The 26218-nt window shown below is 38.5% G+C and overlaps 2 protein-coding genes and 1 pseudogene across 2 annotated transcripts; 1 reads left to right on the top strand and 2 right to left on the bottom strand.

The window, feature by feature from the left end:
- The first annotated feature begins 8567 nt into the window (after window positions 1-8567).
- On the top strand, window positions 8568-11860 carry LOC149000286 (bidirectional sugar transporter SWEET4-like; annotated as a pseudogene).
- Window positions 11861-13742: 1882 nt separating this feature from the next.
- LOC149000285 (uncharacterized) lies at window positions 13743-20306 on the bottom strand. The gene is made up of 9 exons (XM_089140625.1): window positions 19985-20306; window positions 19728-19836; window positions 18792-18911; window positions 18582-18679; window positions 17577-17664; window positions 17365-17499; window positions 17157-17265; window positions 16344-16480; window positions 13743-14452 (listed from the first exon to the last, which is right to left on the bottom strand). Exons 1-9 carry the CDS (start codon window positions 20044-20046, stop codon window positions 14408-14410), a joined length of 903 nt encoding a protein of 300 aa, XP_088996751.1. The 5' UTR covers window positions 20047-20306; the 3' UTR covers window positions 13743-14407.
- A 921-nt stretch (window positions 20307-21227) lies between these two features.
- LOC149000284 (protein IWS1 homolog 1-like) lies at window positions 21228-24766 on the bottom strand. Its single transcript, XM_089140624.1, has 10 exons — window positions 24494-24766; window positions 23920-24397; window positions 23393-23512; window positions 22571-22788; window positions 22354-22483; window positions 22198-22260; window positions 22027-22104; window positions 21825-21916; window positions 21642-21704; window positions 21228-21506 (listed from the first exon to the last, which is right to left on the bottom strand). Exons 1-10 carry the CDS (start codon window positions 24502-24504, stop codon window positions 21332-21334), a joined length of 1428 nt encoding a protein of 475 aa, XP_088996750.1. The 5' UTR covers window positions 24505-24766; the 3' UTR covers window positions 21228-21331.
- Between the last annotated feature and the right edge of the window lie 1452 nt (window positions 24767-26218).

Below are 26218 nucleotides of genomic sequence, written 5' to 3'. Positions count from 1 at the left end.
GGAGGGAACTGCCAAAAACAAACTTCTCAGAAAATGGAAGTGAGATTTCAGTCTTAAAAAGAAAGAAGAAAAGATTTTGAGATCTCACCAGTCATCACCCCCCCCCATAGAAGAAGGGAAGCTTCGTATTCTATCTCACGCCGTGAATGGGCCCCCCTCTCTTTTCAGGAAGATGTCGACCAGATGATTTTCTGTGTCTCATAAGAGGGGTTTCTCGTTTAACTTTTGGATATCGTGTGGGGAGAGGGATGACCAGGCATAGGAGATATACCTTGCTGGGACCTTACAAGCTATGTTCCTTTCTTTCCCTTTTTCGCGGGTTGGGCCCGGGGCCCCCCCCCCCCCCCCCCCACACCCGCCCCCCCGCCCCCCCCCCCCCCCCCCCCCCCCCCCCCCCCCCCCCCCCCCCCCCCCCCCCCCCCCCCCCCCACAAGTCAGGGTCACCCCCCCCCCCCCGCCCCCCCTCCCCCCCCCCCGCCCCCCCCCCCCCCCCCCCCCCCCCCCCCCCCCCCCCCCCCCGCCCCCCCCCCCCCACCCCCTACATTTCCTAACACCAAGCACCAGGGGACGCGCCCCCCCCCCCACGGCCCCCCGAAAAAAAGAGTTTTTCCCCCCCCCCCCACCAATTTTCCCCCTCCCCGGCCCCCCCGAGGGGTGTCAATTTTCAACCCAAACCGTTAAAACCGGACCGAACCAGCCTGTTATAGCCCGAACCGGCCCGAACCAATCCTTAATGGGCCGTAATTGGGCTGAGGGTCCTCAGCCCGAACGGTTTCAAATGTGGCCCGGCCCGGCAGGCGTGGCAGCCCGTCAGCCCGTTAGTCTTTACATAAATAAAATTAAAATATTAAATGTAATTAAATTTTGTTTGGAATTGTTTAAATGTAATTAATGATCCATGAATTTCGGTGTTTGAGACGTTGAGACTCGAGTTTGAGTAGTTGAGAGTTGCTTAAGTTTTAAGTTTTAACTTTTTAATTTTCAAATTTCATTTAGTTTTATTATTTTAAAATTTAAAAGTCTTAATTGATAACTCTTAACTCTTAAGTCTTAATCTTAATCGTTAACTTTTTAATTTTCAAATTTCATTTAGTTTTATTATTTTAAAATTTAAAAGTCTTAATTGATAACTCTTAACTCTTAAGTCTTAATATTAATCGTTAACTTTTTAATTTTCAAATTTCATTTAGTTTTATTATTTTAAAATTTAAAAGTCTTAATTGATAACTCTTAACTCTTAAGTCTTAATCTTAATCGTTAACGTTGTTTCAGTTTCAGACTCTCAGTCTTTAACATTTTCGCTTTTGTGAAATCAGGCATCAGGGTTTCAAATTTCATTTTCACCGTTTCATTTCCAAACCGTTAGTCAACCCGAACCCAAACCGCACCAAACCGAAACCGCACCGAAACCGTTATCTTTTAAATGGGCTGGGGGTTTTTCAGCCCGAAACCGCTCCAAACCGCACCGTTGACACCCCTACCCGGCCCCGCGAGCCAACCCACAAAAAAAACAACAACCCAAAAACAACCCAAAAACAACACCAACACACAACAAAAACCAGGCAAAAAAACCAGCAAAAGCAAAAAAAAAAAAAAAAAAAACAAAAAACAAAAAAAAAAAAAAAAAAAAAAAAAAAAAATAAACAAACAACCCCCAACCAACACAGGAACCCCCCAAAGGAGGGCCGAAACGGGGGCCCACCACCCCCCACACCAAACCCCCCCCCCCCCCCCCCCTCCCCCCCCCCCCCCCCCCCGCCCGGGGGGGGGGGGGCCCCCAAAGGGGGGCCCGGGCCCCCCCCCCCCCCCCCCCCCCCATCCCCCCACAAAGAGGGTTATGGATCTCTCCAGTGACTGGTGAATGCTATCGATCTTGTTTGCCAGGATCGTAGAAGAATGACAAAGATTGCAGTTTGAACAATTTCAGAGGAGGGTCATGAATGTCTAATTTATAGGGCACATCTTTCTGGGAACCGAATGCATTTCTTGGGGATATCCTTCGATCTTCACAGCTCATCATTGCGACGCTCCGTCCTTAGTAAGGAACAAATAATTATAACACCTGGCGGTTGAATGGAGGTCTTGGGAAGATGTGTCTGCCGTCAAAGAAGGTACGAACAGTTTTGATGGCCTGCGGTTCTTGGATGCACATTCAATATGGTACTCAATCGTGCCTAGGAACTTGGTGAAGGAATAAAAGCTACTTAGTGGAGAGTCGTTTTCCTTTTTCCCAAGAAGACTTCTCGGGATTTCAAAATATCTCCTGGGCGCGTAAAGGATAATCTTAACGCCAAAAAGCTTGCCATGAATACTAGGGGGCTAATGTTATAGCCATGGATATCTCTAAACCAGAAGGATAAATCTCGGGACCGAGGAATAAAATTTTGAAACCAAATAAGATTTTTTTTTTTTCCCCAAAATTTCCTTAACCCACGTTTATAGAAAGAGAAGATAATTTGGAATGACATTTATGCCCATTATTTTACCTTTAAAATCTGTTTAACATAGGTATAGATCGAGAGAGATTAAAACATGATTAACATAGGTATAGGTATACATATATATATATATCTAAAGGTGTTTCACAAAAAAGAAGATATCATAAATAAAGGTTAAAAAACCTCAATTTAGTTCAGCTAGAGGCTCAATGACAACAGAGTTCTTCTCATCTTTCAAGACAATCCAATCGAACTATCACAGTTTTGAAAAATCATCAACATAGACAGTACTAACCGTGGGTAGAGTTCAAATTTGCACAGAGCTAGAAACAAAATACGCATTTATTCAAGAGATCTAGCTGACTAACCTATTAGAGAGGAGAACAAATCCCTGATTTGCAGGATCCTTAAGAGCTGCTTCCAATAATAACCTTTCGGCCTCAATCATACTTGCCTCTCCCCACATTACCTACAGCACGAAATATAAGACAACCCAAAAAGAAAGAAAGAAGCAAATTCTTCAGTAAATAAGAAGCTTCCGTTCATCTGGGGTACCTCAACGCTATTGTTCAGCTGTCGACCATAAAAAAAGGAAGATCTTGTCGTTCATTCATTAACGACGAAACCAGGCTCTGAACAACCCTAGATCTTAACAAGGAAGTTGGTCTTAAAAATTTTATGAAAAGCGAGAAGAGAACCTACCTCACACGATGCCATGCAACCCACCGAAAGAGCCGCTTTGTAGAGAGCAAAGGCCGTCCACTAAGTGTTCGACTGAAAACCTCAGCGAAAAGCACCGTACCCACTTCAACAACCAGCTTCCCTAGAATGGGTTCCCACTCAGAGCATCCTCGTTGCAGACAATGCCCAATTTACCTGGAACCATAAACTCATCTCGAGATCGAGAGAGATCAAGAGACAGATTGAGAGAGCGATCGAACAGTTTAATAATGAGAGACATCGAGAGAGCGATCGAACAGTTTAATAATGAGAGAGATCGAGAGATAGATTGAGAGATCAATCGAACGAACAGTTTAATAATGAGAGAGATCGAGAGATAGATTAAGAGACTGACCTCGACCAAATGTCAATTCGATCTAGCATTATTTAAGCTATTCTTTAATTACATTCAAATCATTTGATTAAATCATTAAACCAATCATCAGAATCCTTTAATAATCTTAAAGACTGACACATTCACACACAATAATAAAATAACAATATAAAAATATGTGGGGCATCACATCCTCCCCTCCTTAAAATAAATTTCGTCCTCGAAATTCGCGTACCTGATCAATTGAAAAGTTGGGGATATCGAGTCTTTATGTCGGATTCAAGCTCCCATGAGGTTTCTTGACCCGAGTGATTGTTCCACAACACTTTCACTAATGGTACCACCCTTGTTTCTCGTTTTCTTCTCTTCTGTTGTAATATCTCAATTGGCTTTTCTTCATAGGAAAGATCTTCTTTCAACTCCAATGGTTCGTATTGTAACACATGAGCAGGGTCTGCTATATACTTTTTCAGCATAGAAACATGAAACACATTATATATACTGGACAAATCTGGAGGTAGGGCAAGTCTGTAAGCCACTGCTCCAATTCTTTCTAGAATTCAAATGGTCCTATATATCTTGGACTTAGTTTTCCCTTTTTGCCGAATCTCACTACACCCTTCATTGGTGCTATCTTCAGGAAAATTTTATCGCCTATCTCAAATTCCAAAGGCTTCCTCCTCACATCTGCATAAATTTCCTGTCTAAGTAGTCTTCATTCTCTTTTGTATGACCTTTATCTTCTTCTTCCGATGATTGGTTTAATAAAATGATCTGAGTGTAGTTAAAGGATAGTTTAATTGAGGCTAGATTCCAATTGACATTTGGTCAAGATCAGACATCGCTTGTGGGTCCCACAACAGTTGAATTAGACTGAACTGAAAACGAGGAAATGATCAGCATGATTTTCTGAACTTAGAGGTACTAATATTAACACCTTAGAGTGGGCCTTGCGGTAAAGTATTACAGTGGGCCCACAAACCCATAACAAAGCCCATTAATCATTTTATAATATATATATATATATATCCTTAACCGACTAAAGAGGAGAGAGAGAGGAGGGAATGACACCTCCCACTCCCTAGATTTTTAAGAAATGAGAAGGAGGAGGTGTTAAAAGGAGATTTAAGATGAAAAACATATTATTCTTATTACCTTTGTGCGTGAGACATAACAATAGTGAGAGAAATGGAAGAAAAGAGAAAGACAAGTACAGAGTGTCACGCCCTCCCAGCCGGTACCCTATCTGGCATACCCGAGAGTGTGATCCACAGCCCGAAGATCAGGTATCGAGTGATCAACCTCCCACATAAACAATAACATAATCATGAACAACCATAACAAGAGTGCGGAAGATAAATCATAGATCCAATAATGAAAGAATGAATCATAAACGAATCGGAATAATAGATATAATCAGAGTGTCAAACAAATAAGTAAAGTGAAGCAAAAATCCCACTTTACATCCAGCGGAAAAGTAGCTCGAAAGAATAAACTAGACAAAATCTAATCCCAGTAGCAAGTACATTGGGTAACTAAATTATTCTCCACTTTATAGACGACATCCTTGTAGGTATAGATCTCATAAATAGCACAAGGACGCTTCCACTCAATGGTCGGACTAAGCATCGTACGGAGCATAACCACCCGCGGGATCTTCGAGTAATTGTGGTAACCGCAATCACCTTCCCCGGAGATATGTCTCTTCGCCTTGCGCTTCCTCATAGGGACCGTCATAGTACTCGGTAGACTGCAGGATAGTCTAACAACATTGTACAATAAAGGAATGAGTTTCAAAGAAACTCGGTAAAGCGATTAAAATCCATAATAACATAAATGGCAGAATTCCGTAACAAACATAAATGCAATATGATATGAGACAAACAATGAATGAATGAATCTAACTCTAAGTATGCTGGTCTCTATTGGCGGACATGCTTTAAGTCATAGCACCGTACTTCTTTAGGAAAGTCCACTCACATCCTCAACCATTTAAGATATCTTGGATTCTCTCACGGATCATTTCACCGGTCTTGAGCAGCCGATTGGTAATGGGTCCTTCATCCCTCAGGACAAACCTTGGCGGGGGTTAAGTCAACACACTCTCTCACAACCATTTGGTATAAGTACTGGCGCATGTCGGGGTAAAACCTAGCCAAATGCAAGTCTTCTACTTGGTTACATCAAGTCGATCCGAGATACTTCCATTCCTCGTCCCCGACGATCCTTTCCGGTATCCTTCACACTAGAGTCGGCGTATCCTATGGCACCGACCAACTCGGACTACGGACTCATCAACCCTATTGGTTATCCACATATGGTAAACGGGAAGCTCTCACGTCCTCTCACGGGTTGGTTACCGGTCTTAAGCGCCCGTGAGCCCAAGTCTAACCATATGCAACCCTACCAACAAATGGCCCCCACAATGTGATTCCTGTCCTCTCACGGGTTGGTTACCGGTCTTGAGCGCCCATGAATCCCCATTGCTACCACGGGTCGTTCGGTCTCAATACCCCTCCGATTAGGGTCTGACATAACAGGACATCCTAGCCAAACACTACTAGACAATCCTATATATGTCATCCAACAGTTTAGGAAGGTGTCCAGAGGGCATCTCCGGAAATATCCCATAATATTCCCGTAGTAGTCCAAGGACGTAGTGTCAAAAGGACACCTCTCCTTTCCAAACCATACGTAAGCATACACATGCATCAATTCATATCATCACATATATGGTAACTCCATATATGGAAAGAAATCAGTAATTACAATCACTTGTATAACATTGGTAAGTAAATCATTCATGAATCAATTCAATATGAATAAGTAATGCTACTGTAATCAAAGTTATGCAACAGTAGTATATCATTGTAAAAATCTAATTTAGGAAACATATTAATGATATTCAAATATAGAAACTAGATTCATGCTATCTATGTAATTAAGGAAATAACCATCCTTACCTTTTATAACTCGCAAAGAATCCTAAGAAATCAAGTAAGATCTTGGCAAACTTGAGAAGAAGGTCCTAAACAAGTATATACAACATATTAGGAAAGATCCCTAACAGAATATATATCAAAACATCCGAAACAGACCAATTCTGGAGTTGCTTTGTACTCATTGGTCGAGTGGATTGGTCGAGTGGTCCAGCGACCAATCGATCGACCAATGCAGACGATAGCTTATAAAATCAGAGTTTTGAGATATGAAATCCGAATTTGGTGGTTCAAAAGAGTACTAATCAAGGGGTAGACTACATCAGTAGTATTCTAACATATAGGGGACCTCAAAACACTAATCAAATCAAGGTATCAAGATCCAAATTAGGAAACAAAAAGTTACCATAAATAAATCAAACATGGATCTTGATGAATTTTGAAATAGAAAACAAGGACAAGAACTATAGGAGGATGGATCATTGCTTTGTTAATGAAAACATGAAAACATGCATAGGTCTTCATGGAATAAGGCTTAGAAGCATAAATCTAAATAAGGAAATAAAACCTACCATATATGTACTATCATGCATCATGAAGAACACATAGTAAGGTAGAAGAGAACAACTAGAATTCTATGGATTATGGATCATGGAAAGAAAACACAACCATTAACCACTAACATGATCAATGAAAGAAGATCCAAAGAGATCGGAATTCAGATTAGGAAATTAACAGAGATTAAATCATGGTTTGATCATGAATCCTTCAAAAGCTTGCAATGATCATGGTTAAGATCATTGTTCTAGCCTTAAATCCTTAGGATGATCATGAGAACATGTTCGGAGATGTTTGCAACAGAGAATGCAGCATCTCTTCTACTGTCTCAACTCAAAAAGGAAAGAAAAACAAAGATGTAGGAGAAGAAGAGAGAGTAGACATACCTTTTGATGCAAAAAGAAGAGTTCCGACGAAGATCCGTCAAGAAAACACCAAGGATGCAAGAGAGATGACTTGCAGAGGTCTTTGGTTCGTTCCAGAGGGTTTGGAGGCAGCAAATACGAAGTGGACTCGAGGTTAGACTTAAATAGAGCAAGAATCAACCTAATTGCCAAAGACAACACCCATTGGTCGAGTGGATTGGTCGACTGGCCCATCGACCAATCGGTCGACCAATGCAGACAGCAAGGCCAAAACAGGGAATTGAAGGCCCAGATCAAATCCAAACCTAAAGGGGTTTTGCACACAAGTCAAGTGACTTACCTAGTAGGTAGAAATGCCTTCAAACCAAGATAGAGAGCACTCCAAGTCCATCAACTAATTAGATCTTCATCAGGATTCTGTTTCCATAAATAGAACCTCATCATCAACCTTCATGGATTCAAAGCCAGACACCAAGTCCTCTACTGGGATGGCCCAAAGCTGACTTCTTACTTTACTTCGGGTCATCGGACCTACAAATAACAAGGTTTCCGGGTCAAGGTTAGGGCTGGGTTTCACACAGAGGGCATTAAAGAGTGTAGCAGGTGAGAGAAGAAGTGGAACGTGGGGAGAGAAGACAAAACAGAAGAAGAAGAAAGATTAAGAGAGAGAAGAATCAATTAAAAGAGAAGAGACAGAACGCGCAGAGAGAGAGAGAACGTGAGGAGAGGAGGAGTGGAGAAGTGGAGAAGAGGAGAGACGGGTGGAAGTGAAGTAATGAATATCCGTGTGTTTGTAGATTAAAGGAAGAAAGAGAAGAGAGAGAATAGAGAGAAATAGAAAAGGTAAAAGAGAAGCCATTAAAGCTAGAGGAGAGAGAATTATAAGCGTAGATAAGAGAGGAGTGGAGAAGTGGAGAAGAGGAGAAGAGGAGAGAGGAGTGGAAGTGAAAGAATGCAAAATCAGAGAGAAATAGAGAAAGTGGAGGGAACTAAGGGAAGCCATTAAAGGAAGAGAAGGAGTGGGGAGAAGAGGAGAGAGAGGGAGTGGAGAGAGAAGAGGAAGACCGTGGGGAGGAGAGAGAAAGGGAAGAGGAGAGAGAAGAAAAAGGGGAAAATTTCCCGTTGGTTCCCGCGTATTCAAAATAGCCAGTAATTACTCGAGGTACAAGAGCGAGAGCGGATTTTAACGGAACCAAGGTCAAAACATACACACATGGAACAGGGACAGGTAAGTGATATTGATCAACCTATGTATATTAAGTAGGTGATTCCATTTAGTAGACATGTAACATTCACATGATGATATGAAATCTATTTTATTTATTCGTTGATGCAATTTATGGATAGTGCATGATATATGCTTTTGTATTGAACAAAATGCATGGGATTGGATGACAATTTAATGACTTGATTGAACTGTTTGAATTGGAATGCTGATAGTATTCTTGAACTGTTAATCATGAATTTGAAATGATGTTCATGCTTGTTAAATGTAGAATTATCATGCTTTCATATTTAAATGATTGAATTGTATGAACTGTGTTCAGATAAGACTGAATGATGATTAAAATGAAAAGATACATTAAGATAGACAGAGCATGGTAATGCAATGATGAATTGAATATGAAAAGAGTAAAAGAAAAAGAAATGAAAATGTAATGGCTTCTGTAAGTCTTGGTGCTTAATGTACCCAAATGGGAGGGCATGAAGCAAGACTGAAAAGTGAAAAGAATGAGTCTGTGCCGATGGCAAATCACGAGGTGTACAAGGCCTTGTGCCTAGAAGCCACATCGGTGGTGAAGAGATAGAAGCCACTTCGGTGGTGAAGAGACGAAGCCACTTCGGTGGTGAAGAGACGAAGCCACTTCGGTGGTGAAGAGACAGAAGCCACTTCGGTGACGTGAAGAGACAAAAGCCACTTCGGTGGTGAAGAGAAATGTGCATCCTCTGGATTTTCCTAGGCTCAAGACTATAATGTCAAATAACAGAAATGAAAATAAATGAAAGGAAAATTGAAATGCACAATATTATATGACTTTGATGTGATAATTGATGCATGATGAATTGTCTGACTTACTTACATGGTTGTCTATATTGCTTACTGGGCCGCAAAGCTCACTATTGTAAATGTTGACAGGTCCACAGATAGATGACAAGAGCAAGGGTGCTGCCACTTGATAGTGCATTTTAAAGTAGAAGATGGAAAACTTTTCTTTTCTTTTTGTTGCAACTGATGTTAGTTTGACTGAACTGTGAATGTATATATTTTTTTGAGACTGTACGTATTTTACTAGACACTGTTGAAAAGACAAATGTAAACATGACAGGACTTTAGACTGTGTACATATGTTTATGAGTCAAACTGTCAAACAGGTTGTTTGTTTGTTCTTGAGAATGTTTAGTTTAACATTTTATTTTAGTAGTTATAAACAGGTTGATAAAGGAAGTGTCCTGAGAATCCTTATCTAACAATTCTCAACATATGTTCTTGAGAATGTTTAGTTTAGCATCAACTCGTGGCCCTGAGGGTCATATATGATAGAGATGTGTCACTGGATACTAGAGTTGTATTTGGTATGTACTTTTGGGCTAAAACTGATTTTACCACAATAGAGATTAGAGATTTCTATTTCAGAGTGTATTCTAGACCCAAAATCTATTATGTGAGAGAGAGAGAGAGAGAGAGAGAGAGAGAGAGAGAGAGAGAGAGAGAGATGAACAGCAAACTGCAACACATGCAGTGGAGGGCATAGGTGTCTACCCTTGTAAACTGAAGATGGAACTTGAAAAGTATTAATGCGGTGTGCAACTCTAATTGCATGTCAAAGTCACAGTAAAGCTATGAACAACCTACTTAAACGATAAACGATAATGATGTTAATGACTAACAAACCACCCGTTCAGAACACCTGATTCATTAAAGACCCAATACGAAAATGAGATTCTACAAGATAATCAGATGGTAGGTTTTATTTCTTTGTGCATCTGTTCATCCATATTCCTGGGGTGGCCCTTTTCTATTACTTCTCCCACCAAGTATGGATAAGCATCAACTGAACAAGACATAAATTCAGGGGAAGATCTGTGGAATCCACATTAGCATCCAATAAATGCTACTCTTGGCAATTGGTTTACTTTCTATGTTTGACCCTAGAAGGAACATTAAGAGTCTCAGACTTGTTTAAGTTAGGTTTCTCAGAACCTTGAAAGAAGTGCCACGCTCCAACTATTCCTCTGTACGTAATACGTGCCTTCAGGCTTCAGGCGGCGGATCACCTTCAAAAACAAACAGAAAGAGTTTGTCCTCTGTGTATATACATATATATACATACGCATCTCCCCGCTTCTTGTCCAGGCTTCCATAACAACCTTCAGACTCATCATGAATATGTGTGGAAAAGAGCTTTTTTTTTTTTTTTTTTTCACCTTCTCTTTCACCATATTTAGCTGCTCTTATGAATTGCATGCTGTGGTTGGTTTATGGGCTACCTCTGGTTCATCCTATAGCCTGCTAGTCTTAACCATTAATGGATCTGGGTTCTCTTCGTTCTCTACTCTGATGGGAAGAAGAGGTTGAGAGTGTTAGTTATGTTGCTGATACAGTTGGGTTTTGTTGCAATCCTAACTGTTATTGTCCTGACTCTGGCACACACTTATGATCGTCGTTCTGATAGTAGGAAGTATCTGTATCTTCTTTGGGACATTGATGTATGCAGCTCCCTTAGCCGTCATGGTCAGTATTTGATAGCATTTACATGCACATACAATCATGCACATGCCCATACACATTCACATGCTTCTTTATTTAATTTCCCTTCCCCAATCTGATCACCATTTAAGTTTCTTTTACTTTCTGCATTATATGCATGTTGCTTGAACACATGCATGTATGTTTTTAAATGTGCATGATATCAATAAATGTCCATACATGCATTTCTTTTGAAGTAAAAGTTTTCTTAAGCCAGATAGAAGAGATTATATTTTCATGTGGTTCCATTGCAAGTAGCTTCTTTCTTTCTTTTTTTACCAAAAAGTCTCAGATATTTCCATGCATGGAAAAGCACAAGAGGGTTTGCATTTACAAAATGTTTTGATGCAGAAACTGGTGATAACCACAAGAAGCGTCGAGTACATGCCTTTCTTTCTCTCCCTTGCTGCCTTTCTCAATGGCATTTACTGGACTATTTATGCTCTTCTACGTTTTGACCTCTTTATAACTGTAATTTCCAACTTTTCCCCCTCTGTGTGATTCAATGCTAATCAGCTACTGGGTTTGTGGCTTTTTGCTATTTCACGCAGATTCCTAATGGTTTGGGAGCACTGTTTGGCCTGGGACAGCTTATATTATACGCCACCTTCTATAAGAACACGCAGAGAATGATGAAGGAAAGGAAAGCCAAAGAGGATATAGCACTGGGAGAGGTTATCATCCAAGACTCCAAGTCCAAAAAGATGGTCAACCATCCTCAGAGTGGTTATGATGTTTCAGAGATACACCAGACATGAGTGCCCATTTCACACCACATCACCGTCTGATGGAGCTATCTAACTCACATCCCTAAACAAATTCCAAACAACATTTAGGTCACTAATTTCATGCATCTATGCACCTCTAAGCATCCCTAAATCTATCTTAAATAAATACAAAGAAAAGTTTTCATTTAGGTCATCAATTCCATGCATCTTTTGCACCTCTAAGCATCCCTAAATCTATCTTAAATAAATACAAAACAAAGGTAAACCTTTGTTTTTCAGATGTACTGTTCCATAATATAAAATTGCTGGGTTTCCCTTCACCATGATGGGAGGAGAATCCCTTCATTATGGCCATCAATGTTGTTGGATTAACATGAGATCCTAAAGTGACACGTTATTCCAATCATTGGATCATATCAACAGCAAGCAATTGGCAATGTTTTTGTTACTTGCTTCTTGTGTAGTTTTATCTTTATCCAAAACAAGTACATGTAATCTGCTCTCTTTCTTGTGTTTCTTTTGCCATTTTTTAAATGAACTAGTACACTTTTGAGCCCATTTAAAGGGGAAATAAATAACTACATTTCTCTTGAAAATGCAGAGGAACGTCTTTGTCCTTTGACATTAAAAAATAACTTTCTATTTTGAAACTTAAACTCTAAATTCTTCCCTATTTCACTGTTTTTTTTTTCTTCTTTTTTGTGTTTTGTTTTTGATTTTGTGAGTGGGGGTAGTGGAAACGTCTTTCTTTTTCTTGTTTCACATTATTTCAACACTAAAAAATAATAAGGCTTCGTTTGTTTACTGGAATAAAGGTGGGGTGAAAACAAAAAATAGAAAAATTCTTGAAAGAATTGTAAATTTCTTAATTTTCCCTTAAATCTCAAAATTGTAGATTATTTGGTTGTTTGGAGGTGATAAAGTGAGAGAAACTTGTCTGGTGATGTGGCAATCCAATTTTCCCATCCCAAGTCATTTTAAAACCCCACAAATTTAGTAGAATTTTGTGAAAATTTTTGAAAAAGTAAAAAGTAACATCCACCACCATCACTTTTCCACAAAACATTTTCATTTCTTTTACTTCTCCATCACCCCACTATACATGGGATCCACATGTTTTTTTTTTCACTCATTTTTTTTCACCCCACCTTTGCAAACAAAGGCAGCCTAAAAATGTATAAAACGAAAAAAATTAAATCATACTTAAAAACAATAAAAACAAAAAAATGGAATAGAAACATTACCAAACAATCCCTAAGAAATGCCTTCTCCATTATCATGAATGTTTTAGAGATTGATAGGACTGACATGTGGCTTGATGCTTTTCATAAATGCTCCCGTGACCAGTATGTGCATCCACTTTTTTTTGGCGGTAAAGATGTGCATACACTTCTTACCCAAAAAAAAATGTACATACACTTCCAAGCAACAATTTTGCGTTTAAATTTGAACTAGTAGAAGTCAACAATATCAAATATTCCTCAACCTCTCAAAAATCAAAATTGCTATTTTTTTTTTTTTTTTTTGTAATTCAAATTCATTCAACAAAGAAGCACAAACATCCGACAAAACTTGGATAACCAAGAAGTGGACCTTAGCCAGTGAACTCTGCTCGGCATAGAGACAGCCATCCTAGCCAGGGAGTCAGCACAACTGTTAGTCTCTCTTGGAGAAAACACACACACACAATTTAAGAATTTAGAGACCAAGAAATTGATGTCCTTAACCACATTGTGAATGGATATAGGAACCTCCGCTATACCATTGACGAAATTGACTAAGGGTTGGCAATCCACCTCCGCTTTCACCCACCAAAAGCCTTCACCTAGACATTGAAGAAGTCCTTCTCTTAATGCCATGGCCTCACCGTCAATCAACTCAGAAAAATCTGTAGTCAAAATTGCTTCTTGTTTCTCGCAAAATTTTTTTCTTTCAAACTTTAGTTCACTTGACAATGTACCTGAGTATTCCAACCTTCATTATACAAAACTGTAAAAAGTCTTAGGGGGCGTTTGGTTCCACAATTCCCTGGAATCCGCTTCTGTATGGAATCATGAGTCTGTGGAATTTGGCTCTGTAGAATCTTATTCGTAAAAAAAAATTGTTTGGTTAACTTGATTTTGGAAAGTGAATCTGTCTGAATCTTTCACGATAATGGTGATTCTATGGAAATCATCCATATTTATATTTGGGATTGAATTAGGTGAGTTTGTTTGGAAACCAGTGGATTCAGTTTTTTAGTGTAAATTGTGGATTCCTGGTGATTCTTGAAAGAATCTGGATTCCGACTCAACGTGTGAACCAAACGATTTATTTTATTGGAGTCATGATTCCCTGGAATCTGATTCCAGGAAATTGCAGAACCAAACGCCCCCTAAACAGTCCTCATGGTTCCATGCACAATGGAGCATGAGAATTGACTATGGAGAGCAAAGTGCATACTGAATTAAAAGAAAAGCACAATGCTAACGACCTAGTCCCCATTGTCACAAAAGTCTTGGGATCGAATCCCGCCTTCTCCGGAATGCTCTGTTTTAAGGAGAGGGTCTTGATTCTAGAAGCTCACAAGTAGTTCCCTCATTGAACCATGTTCCGTCTTTCACCGGTATCTTCATGCTCAACCTGGCGAAAAAGAAGAGGAATCACACTCAGTCAGTAGCCATGATAGAAATAAACAAAATTCACAGCAGTACAATCACAGGAGATGGCCAATCTTTTCATGTAATTGTTCATCATCTGAACAGAGCTGACAACGCGTATGACCAATTAATGAAGCAAGTCCTCAAACATGGCAAAAATGTGGGAAAATATTAACTCAAGGCATTACTTACAGGCTACAACTAACCATGGAAAAGGGAGCCATAAATTCCTTGCCCCTTCCCAACCCAAACCATAGCAACCCATCGAGTCTTTTAATTGCCAGTAGCTCGGTGTTAGATGTTGGTTACCTCAACACCCAGTCGTGGAGAATTTCAGCTTAAAAGCATGAAATGTAATGGAAACCAAGGAATGGATTTTGACACACTAATGAGTTCTTCAATGTCTAAACTCTGTTATTAATCAAAAAACCAAGGGAAGGCATAAACAATGACAGAGTTATCCAACCTAATGTGGTTGGCTACATGGATGCTACAAGAGACAGCAAAATAATAAAAAGAGTAAAGAGGGAAGGGGACAAAAAATCAATACAAACTCTAGGATGACATCCCTTCTTAACTACGTATTGCATCAGAGCATGTCCTAATAAAGAAACTGACAACAAGTCAACCTAGTTTGAACTCTTAATATGATGTGAATAATTAAAACCACCAGAAGACCAGATGGTTGTGTGCTTTAATAAAACTAAAGTATGAGGTTTTAGAAGAAAGTTCAATACTAACTCTCTTTTCCTTCTTTTAAAAAACAAACCTCATGTGCCTGAGCACAACTTCCACTAGTTAATTCAGCTGAGGGTATCTACCAATCCAAAATCAACAAGAAACCAATGAGAATTAAGGCAAAACCATTTCCCATTTCTGCCAAAAAATGTCAACTCCCCTTCAACTCATGCTCTAGTAAATTCTATCCTACTCTAGACATTCCTTTGGGCCCTCCAAGGATTGGTCATGTTTTTTGGGATTCTTTTCTAGCACATCTATTTGAGACTTGGTTGACAAGTGGGTGTTAGGGGCAATAATCTCACTTATGGTGGGAGCAGAACCTTTGGAGTTGCACCCCCTTTTTTTCTCCCTCTCCCTGCACATTCCTCTCTCTCCCCTTCTGGGGCTCTTGGTAATGATATTCTTCATTAACAATAAATAAATAAATAATTCTATACTACTCCAACGACTTTTCATAATATAAGCCAAAAATCCAATAATGCAGATTGCAAGAACTATGCCATAGGGAAAGAGCCAACAAGAATGGTCAATCTGTGGCCCAACATGTTGCTGGAGTGTGTTGTATTATTGTTTTCCACACTTTCTTTATTTTCAAGTCTCTGTTTTGTTTAATTCAACCATGATCCGATTCTGGTACACTGTAGGCCAATTTAAGTGATTTAATTTTAAAATTTTTAATTAGCAATATTGAACGTGGCACGGCCACATTCAACGAAGACCTATAAATGCTCCTGTATGGAGAAGTGATATAATCCATATTGAAGGAACTAGAAGAGCTAGGGGTAGACCTAAGATAACCTTAGGAGAAGTGGTGAGAAAGGATATGTATAGCTTAGGCCTTGTATCTAGCATGGCCTCGAACAGAACTGATTGGGGGCAAGAATCCATGTAGCTGACCCCATCTAGTTGAGACAAGGCTTATTGTTGTTGTTGTTGTTGTAATTAGCAATATTAAGTATTTGGTGTCAACAAGTTACAAGAATAAGTAGCACTGTTAAAATATAATTTTTTAAAAAAATTTGCATATTTTCTTGCAACTTGGGTATACTTTTTTGTGCAGCAATAGAATCAAGAATTCAGATTGTAATCATGCACCTATAGTTCCCACAATAAGAATTGTGACAAAATTTTACCTCAACAAGTACTCTGGCCGTCTTTTTCAATTGTCTACCTACTTCATCATTCTCAAGCTTCTCTGAACCCATGCCTTTTCTCCTTCGACGATCTGTGTCCATATCTTCAACACCTTCATCATCTTCATCCATGCCACCTGTGCATCAGGCATTAGAAACATGAGTGGTATCAATGTGGTGACAACAGAAATTAGTGATTATGCAATTAAAAATAAATTTCATATGATCCAGAATAGAGTGGAAAAACAGAATAGGATGTGTAGTGACCCCACATAATATGGAGAATGCTTTTAGTTTAGTTGTAAGTGCAACCAGAGACATAAGGTACTGCCAGAAGTTGGCAGACTCTGTCCAAGGAATTTAGTAACATTACCAGACCTTTACTGGTGTATAAAAGCTATATCACACTAAGATGTTTAAGTCCTTTCATGATGAATGAATATATGGATGGGCGGACTGACATCCTTCAATAACCACAGGACTAGTTCTTAGTCATAGTCCAGTTAAAGCCACTAAACTCCTTGGCATCTGATTGCTTGATCAATGATGTGAATTTAAAAGAATGGAAGTATACGTCGGCACGTACAACACATGTTGGCATACAAAAAGATGCATGTACACACATGCACAAATAAAAATGACAACACCAACATTACCTAATATCAACCACAGCACATACACACATGCAAGTTATTTTAAGGAATAAATGCAAAAGTAGGGCATACTTTTATGGGTGAATGGAGTGACAAATACACCCAATCCAAGGGGTTACAACAGGAAACATAGTTCTACAAATATCAAATCAGCAATTACCGTAGCCATCAGCCATGAGAGAGACATCAACCACAGGACCACCAAAATCTTCCATATCTTCTTCCTCTTCAAGCTCATCATAGCCTTCAACATATTCTACTTCTGGTTCCTGCTCAGCTCAAGTGCAAACAGAGAGGTACTAATCAAATTAAATAGAGTAAAGAATATAGTTTGCATTAGTTAAGAAGGTTGAGTGCCACAGCCATACCATCTCTTCTTCTTCATCACTAGCAGCCTGTATTCCTTCCATATCAAGAATTTTATTGCATTCTTTAACAGGATAATTGTATATGTCACCATAAACTCCCTTCTTCAGACGTTTCAACAACTCTTTTTCAATACTCTGCAATAGATCCACGAGTTTCAACAAAACTTCGGTGGAAACACTAAACTGGAGTAGCAAACTAGTAAAGACAATACCTTATCCAAAACCGCAGCCTTTTCAGCTTTTTCTTCTCTCCTAGACTCTTGTTTTTTCTCTTTTCTTGGTGTTGTCATTATCTTTTCCCTGCAAAGCCAATGAAAACAAAATTGACCAGGAAAAGGATATTAGAAGTGGGAGAAAGAAATTTGCAGTTTGATAGTGGACCAAGGTCAATATTATTAATTCATTATAATCCAGCATCCAACTAATATGATGTGATTCAACTCCGTGTCTAGCAACTCAGAGAATCCCATAAAGCTCACACCAGGATGAACTTGTTCTATAAAAAGATTCACAAATCAAAATGCTAAGTCACTAAATGAGTAATGAACTGGAAGTAGAAACATGTCAACTCTGGAAAGAAGGGGCTGTGTACACTTTGTCTGCATGTGTATGATCTTATTAGTCTAAGGTCTTAGGTATTATGAGGCTTGAACTGCAAACAAAAAAAAAAAAAAAGGGAGGAGGAAGAGGAAGAAGAAAAGAACTGCAAAAAGAAAGATAAGTGACAATGAAGATTTTACTTAAGAGAATTCTATTCTCCCACTGTTTACCAAAGAGTTGGAAGAGTCAACTGCAAAATATTCAAGCATGGGTGATGCTTGGTTCTAATTGTGCAAGCTAAAAAAATAAAAGTATAGTATAGAATACCAGGAGAGACTCATCCCCTCTCCTCTTTCAACTAACTCCAACCCCCCACCAAAAAAAGAAAAGAAAAGAAAGCAAGCTACATTTATGCAATTATTGTTATAATCGATGTACTTTTAACTAAGTATCAAAACTTTCAACTAGAACTTCTATCCAGGACTCACATGTAATTCGAACACTTCTACAATTCAAAATCATCGGATCTGATGGGAATGTTAGTGGCACGCTTCTGAATCATGAATTTTAAGTCATGGTTGTACTAGAAGGGTAATTTGCATGAAGGATTTAAAAAAGAACAAACTAAACCAAATAAAAAGGGAAGAGAATAACTAATCCCATGAGAACTCACAAACCTGGTTTTCAATGCAAGCTTCCTCATGCGTATACGCATTTGAGTCATTTTGGTGAGACGCTGTTTTGTTTTATGTACCAGAAACTTAGGCCAATACATCTGCCAAATCCATCATACGTGAAAATGAAGCATAAGTACATCTTCCAAACTTTTTATTACAAAGGGGAAAAAATAATAATCATAAATCATAAATGACAGAAAAGTTGAATACCAGATTCTTGTCAATGATTTCAAGTGCCTTCTCATAATTACTGGGCAACTTGACTCTTTCCCATAATTCATTAGGTTTATGAGCCCTTTCTATAGTTTTCATATACAAATAGAAAACCCCAGCATGTTCAACCATGGTCAAAATTCAAGAAAATTTTCCACTCAAAAACAACATGAAGATAACACATTCAGCTTCTGTAACCACCAAAAAAATATATATAAACTGCATAATACTTCCATCTGTTGCGAATGTGTGTGAATACCAGTCAAATATACCAATGTTTTTGGAAATCAAAATCTTGAGTTATCTGAGTGTTGTAGGACACAAAAGAGATGTGACTGAACACATAAAAAAGGCAACGCAACATTATCCAAGGAAACAATACTTCAAAGTTTGAATCTCTAGACCATAATAGCTTGGAAGTTTAGCCAGAGGAAAAAGTTAATCATTGGATTAATAGGATTAAATCTTGAAAAATTGAAAAACAGAGCAAGCTTTTGAAGTACCCACAACACATTAAACATCACCCCGCGTGAAATATTTTGGGAAGTGGATGACAAAGGCTTCATAGTGATGCTATTCCATGGGTATAGAGTAAAACCATATGAAAGTATACACTCAACTGTAATTTCTCAATTACATCACCCATGAGGCATCTTAGAAGAGATAATGAGCTTCCATTATCATGGGACAAAGGCCACTGAATAGCAAACAAATTTCACATAGAATTTTATTTCCTAATTGCATTAACTTAATTTCCTCAAAGATTATTCAACTCCCAATTCCTCTTTATGCCAAAACTTCAAGCAAGTCGAATGTTAAAATCAACAAGAGAAGAAGATCCACCTCAAATATTATGTACAAAGGGATTAGCTTTGGATAAGCTCATGGGCAGATGAGAGTCCATAAATAATAAAATTCAAGTAAGGCGGTACCGTCATGATCTCTGATGGTGGCGTATCGACTGTTGGCAAGGGGGCAAGAGCTTCGATTGCAAATACCAGTCACGTTATACGGGTTGCGACAGAAGTTCCCCGTTGTAAGTCTAGAACCAATCCAAACAGAAAGGTGAGTAAGAGATCAGCATCAAGACAATAAACCCAAACGGTACTAAATCGATTGGAAATGGAAAAGACAGACATTGTTGTTGTTATTGAACATAAAGCGAACCAGCGAACGGATAAATTACTTACTTTGTCATGAAACTGCAGTGATTGTGCCTGATAACTTGCCAAATAACCTCATCGTGCTGCATCTTGAAGGTTTTCCCCCTTTAATCTCAGTAATATGTACCAAACTCAGCTAAAAATACAGTGAGAATAAGATCCTTCCCTCTATCTAAAATGGGGAAGAAGAAGAATAGTTTCTGGGACTTAGGGTTTATGATGCTTTGACTGTTCTAGCTTGGCTTGGTCTTGTGGCGGCAAATTTAACAAGAAAACTACTCGTTCAATTTATGTTTTTCTTTGTTTGGGTTGCAGGGGAGCCATAGAGACGGGCGGTTAGGTTTAGTTTTATTGTGGAACGGATGAGTCAATACGACCAAAATGGAAGCTCGGTGCCTCGGTCTCGATCGATACCGTTCCGAATCGGTCAATCTGAATCCGATCTCAGCTTTGTATCGGTCGATCTGAATCCAGTCTCAGTATAACTTCCTTTCTTTCTTTTCTTTTCGTTTTTCCCTTTCTTTTTTTTGGTATGGACTTTTTACCTCTTATCAAACAAATGGAAATTAAGGTGGTAAAACTCTAGGTACCTCCTTTTTTCTGTTTTCTGAAATATGAGTACCTTCTCAATTATAGATTTATAGGGCATTAGATTGTTGGTGCATCTCAGTATATCCAATCTAGCAATCTAGATCCAAATGGGTTTCCTACCTACACCCCAAAGAAAAACTGATGCATAAGTCTTATAATGCTTATGCCAGCTGAACACTGATATTTACTGCAAACCAAGCTGCCATCAGTATCACAGTTGCTGAAACACTAGTGACTGTAGTAAGTGTACTATCCATTTCCTTAGGGGTTTCGCTTTCCCCCATGGATAAAGCTAGCATTCAGCCCATTGACACGACCAACTCATCATTAAATGCTTCCTCTCCCTTGAGGCTGAAATTTTATTCATGGGTGAATAGTGGATCCAATTTACTTATTTTCTTTGTCTCTAATGACAATGATAATGGAAACATGGTTCATACTTGCGAAAATTCAATTTATTATTGTAGTGCTGCGTATGTTTGTCGAGGGACTTCTCATTCATTGCACTCTGTGCGCCTCTAATCTCTGATACTTATTACGACAATACCATCTTCATAAACTCTGAACCCTCTCCAGCAAATTAGGATAAACACCAATTTCTGTAATGTTTCAGGAAGCATTCCATTTGTACAGAATTCAGATGCAATAAAATAGCAATCTCCTTTAAAATTATAAATCAGTAATACATTCCTAGCAATAGAATTGAATAACAAGTACATAAAATTTATATGTTGGGGATAATTTAGATTAGCATGGGTCCTAGAACCAAGCTTTTAATCCTTCTCAGCTTAGTAGAGTACTAACCTTCAACCGGCGTTGATCTTGTACAGCTTGTTTAGCTTGCGCCCTGATTGCATCAGGATCTATCTTAGATTGTGGACGTACCAGAAAATCCAGTGATACAGCTTCCGGTCTAGAAGCATGTAGCCTGTCTGAGGATTGGCTAGACTTTGTAGCCCTTTATAGCAGAAAAATAATAATCAATACATACATACATACATACATACATACATACATACATAAGACACACACATCACTTAAATGCCACTGTAGAAAATAGGACTTAAGTACTGTAAAGAAGAAGATGACTTACTGTGAAGCTTGGCTTAAAATATCATCGTCTCTTGAGTCCATTGTTGCATCTTTTGTTACTGGCCTATAAAATTGTAACAGGTAATAATGAAATCAGATTCATTAAAAATTATAATTAGTTAAATCCTGAGAAGACACAATGTGGGGGTCTCCCAAGGAAGGGGGAAAAAGTTACGATAAATACTTTTTCATCGCTGGCCTCCGGAAGGGAGTTCTCTCAACATCATAATTATGCATATCCTCATACCGTGTGCTCTTATTGAAAATAGGTCGACTCTGCACATATTTTGTTCACAATAATTAATGAATGACAGGAATACAGATCAACTGAATGAGACCTCCAAAGCATAACCACATATACAAGAACTTAGGATTTATTGCCCTACCCATTTGTCGACTAAATCCTTCGCAAGTTTCCTGTTTGATGTGGTCTCCTCATCTGACCTAGACAAGAACATAATGACCTGTGTGGAAGGAAAAAAAGAACAAGAAGATTAACTACTCATGTTTCCCATTGCAAGAACAGCAAGCCTGTAAATTTGTAAAATGCACCACACCTTCCCTAGACCACTTTTCTTGAGCTGCTCCCTCCTATCATACTGCTCTAAATCAATTGGAAACTGCACAACAGCACAGAATTTTATTTGAATGACCAAGCTTGTGCACAAACTCACAGCGATCAGTAAACACAAATGACAATAAAGTTAACCTACATCAGTCAATATTTTCAGAATTGCAGATCGAATATTTATGTTAGGTAAGCTTCCATCGGGGAGAGGCTCAAGCCAATTCTTCAGAAGAGTTAGCACTCCATGATCTAAAAATTCTTGTTGAAGTTGCTTCCTGCAATAACATAAACCATGATGTGAGAAAAAAGCCAGAATCTTTAATGCACTCACACGAGTAACCACAATAAGACAACCATCTTACTTAGAAAGAACTTCAGTTAGAAGTGGCAGCTTCTTAAGTTTATTAACGGCAGGTTTAGACTGCCTATTTAGCTCAGCATCTTCTTCAGCTGTCACTTCAAGTTCAGCCATTAAATGTTCTACTAGAAGAGCTATTTCTGCTGGAGTTTTCTCATTTTTCTTCTTTTTCTTCCCACCCTTAAATACTTGGCTCATTTCATCCTCTTCGCCCTCTTCAGCCTGCCAGAATCAGAAGAAGAAAAAAAAGATAAATTTATTTTTAATCTTCTGGAAGGAGGGGTCAAGGACAATGTTAAAAACATTCAATCCAATGATCAAAATTTCAAGAGTGGTTTTGACAAAGATCACAATGAAACCAGGTGCAATACTTGCGTCCTACGAAATGGTTTCTAACTTCATGTTTTAGTAATTCCTAATAGATATTTTAGCAGTTTTAATTGAATTCTGTGTGTACGAGTACTAAATCTTGAATGTAAATACCAACCAAAGGTGCAAAGTAAACTACTATTTCGGGGTTCTTATCCCCATTAAAACCTAAGGGTTTCGAACCAGCAGTTTGGGACCTAATTACGGCCTCGAACCAGCACAGCTGAAACCCACGGATAGAAACTGGTGAAATTTTCAGATTACGAGAAACATATTGATTAAGCTGGATTTTTAATCCAAAACTTCGGAACTTGATCAAGAACAATAGGAACAGTGTAGATGTGTCAACACTAATTCATATAAAATAAATGACAACCAGAGTAGCACAAAGATTATTTGTAGAAAAATACCCTACTTTGCCAGAGCAAAGATCAGAAACCCATCATGAATAACTAACCTGTGGAGCATCCCCAATCGAAACTGCATCATTGTCACTGCCATACCTCTCAACAGGATCCACACCAGTATCATCTATGAAGTTATCATCATCCAGGGTCCTTGCACCCTCTTGGTCATTCTATTGCCAAAAAAGAGAAGGCATGGAAATTATGTTAATGTGTAATGCTCACTGAAAATATTCTGAATTATCTTTGCAAAGAAAGCATCAATCCTACTGAAAGACTTGTGAACCCAGATTAATGGATTCACTCCTTCACACAGAAAACAATGCAACTATTGTAAGCTTCTTATTATTATTACTGTTTTGGCTTGTTTTGTATCTCTGTGTGTTTCCTTTGAAGAAAAAGAAAGAAGGGGGGGGGGGGTACCTGAAAACTATTTAAGCACCTTCGCGAAGAAACATTTTTTGGGTGAATTCATGAAGAAGGATCAAATTTTAGGCGAATTGCAACTGGTTGCAGCTCTTAGAAATTAATATTACTACTCAAAGAAAAAAGATGCTTCTATGGTTGGAAGAGGAAATACCTCCGAATCAGACCCAGCAATAGTATCCCACATCTCCTTCATCTCGGGGTCACCATGCTGACGATCTCTCGTCTTTCCAGAAGAGATTCCACCCTTGAACCCAGATTTTGTGTTGTCACCAAACTTCCTCTCAGACTTGGATTTCTTCTCCTTCTTCCTGCTACCCCCATCCTTAGAAACCTTCCGCTTAAGGGAAGACGACGATAATTCATTACCACCATCATCCTCCCAATCGTCTCTTACCAAATCCCTAGCCTCATCGTCGTCACCAAAATCTGGGGTAGTTTCTTTCACACTCTTCTTGATAAGCCTCTTCCTGGGCTTCCCCTTGGATCCAGCTTCGGATTCGTGAACTGGGGTAGGCGATCGTTCCCGTCGCCAGTCATCATCGAGATCTTCTCTTCCCACTGAGGGTTCCCTATCGGATAAAATCTCATCATCGGGATCCATCAGTGGCTCTCCATCTTCATCGCGGTACCTGCAACAACAATCGAGACCCGTAAACCCTAATTTCTCATAAACAACAAATTCCACAGAAAATTAACAAATAAAGAAACTATCTTTGCTTTCTAACCAGTCGCCCATACTGATAGAGTGAGAGAGCTGAGAAGAAGAAGAAGAAGAAGAAGAAGAAGAAGAAGAAGAAGAAGAAGAAGAAGAAGAAGAAGAAAGCAACAGAATCGTCGACTACAGTTTCAGGTTAAGATCAACAGTGTCTTTTATATCGATGGAACGCAATCGTCTCTTTCAGCGTAAGATGGGTGTCTCAGTACCGTGATCCATTGATTTGCAATTAAATTTAAATCAGCATTAATTTTCCTTTTTGTCTCTATCAATCGAACAAGTCAAACAAATCAAACAACAACCAGGAATAGGAAAATTAATTTGATTTGTTCATGTCGTAAATCACTTCAAAGAGAGAAACCTATGGTTGGGGTTAACAATGATCAGATTCATCAGCTTATCCAAAACAAAAAACGAAAAAAAATTTAGAATTGTCAATTTCATTTGTCAGTTTCATTACTAAGAGTGTATAATAAATAGAGACTTAACGATTTACTAGTGACAATTTAGACTAATATATCCAATGAAAATTTAATTTTGTGGTATTTAAATTTTTTAAATATAAATTAAGGTGTCAGTGTTTTAAGGTCTCCATTTTAGAGTGTGCCAATGCAATTTGCTCTTATATCTTTCACTCTAAAAGTCGATGATGATATATCTAGCAACATATAAAGTTGTCAATGAGTAACTCATATTCAAATACAGAAAACTGAGTCTGGACCGAGATTAACAAGTATTATGCTGATGTGACGAAATTCATAGGTGCTTGGCATTGTCATGAACACCTAGCCTTACACAACACTAAATTTGGGGCTGAGAGGGAAAAGTTATAGCGATTTTCGTTTTAACCCCTAAATTTGAAGGGCATTTTGATCTTCATTGCTTTCGTCCGTAAAATAGCCAATACTTTGCTGAGGTGACAACATTTATAGGGGTGGACACCATCACATACACCCGGTCTCGTACAGAACTCGATATGGAGCTAAGAGGGATAAGTTATGGCAATTTTCATTTTATATCCTAAATTTGAAGGGCATTTTGGTCTTTGTGACTCTTGCGCATAAAATGGTGGGTACTTTCCTCACCAAATTTATAAGTGTTGGCCATGAAAAGAACCCAACTTGGAGTTGAGACAAAAAGTTACGATGATTTTAGTTATATCTCCTGAATTTGAAGCCCATTTTTGTTTATCTCCTTTGTCCCTAAAAATGTGGGTACTTTGCTAATGTAGCAACATTTATTGGTGGTGAACACCACCATGGACACCTTACCCCAAACAAAACTCAATTTAGAGTTGAGGGAGAAGTTATGGTAATTTCCATTTCATACCCTAATTTTGACGAACATTTTGGTCTTTTTGACTTTCATGTGTAAAATAACAGGTACTATGCTCATGTGACAAAATTTATAGGTGGCAGATATTGTCACAAACCTAAATTTTATAAATTTAGATCCTCAATTGTCTTTGCTCAAGAGAAACAATGTCAATTTTCATAATCCATCCCTTCTTCCTTTGTATTCCCAATAAATTTTATAAATCATGAGCTATCAAATCCCAAATTCTTGAATTCTATCTAATTAAACAGCAGTCTTCTGTGTTACTTTAACAGAGAAAGACATAAATAGATTTGCATTTGTCTCTACCTTGATGATCATTACATAAGCTATTGCTTTATTTCCAAGAGTTAAAATAAAAATACAATATGATAAACTATGAAAATGATTCTAATGTTAG

The sequence above is a fragment of the Hakea prostrata genome, chromosome 11 (assembly GCF_041222555.1).
Source record: "Hakea prostrata isolate BN-2017 chromosome 11, UWA_Hpros_2, whole genome shotgun sequence".
NCBI classification, from domain to species: Eukaryota; Viridiplantae; Streptophyta; class Magnoliopsida; order Proteales; family Proteaceae; genus Hakea; species Hakea prostrata.
The sequence above is the reverse complement of the archived record's forward strand: the minus strand, read 5'-3'. Positions and strand labels throughout refer to the sequence as shown.

Bases quoted from the DNA above. Each gene is read 5' to 3' on its own strand.
- LOC149000285 (XM_089140625.1), bottom strand. From the start codon at position 20,046: ATGCAGCACGATGAGGTTATTTGGCAAGTTATCAGGCACAATCACTGC. The intron at 19,837-19,984 runs GTAAGTAATTTA...GATTGGTTCTAG, and splicing joins CACTGCAGTTTCATGACAAA to ACTTACAACGGGGAACTTCT. The intron at 14,453-16,343 runs GTAAAATTTTGT...CTTTTTCGCCAG, and splicing joins CGGCCAGAGTACTTGTTGAG to GTTGAGCATGAAGATACCGG.
- LOC149000284 (XM_089140624.1), bottom strand. The intron at 22,261-22,353 runs GTAGGTTAACTT...GCTGTTGTGCAG, and splicing joins TTCTGAAAATATTGACTGAT to TTTCCAATTGATTTAGAGCA. The intron at 21,917-22,026 runs GTAGGGCAATAA...AAATATGTGCAG, and splicing joins AGGATTTAGTCGACAAATGG to AGTCGACCTATTTTCAATAA.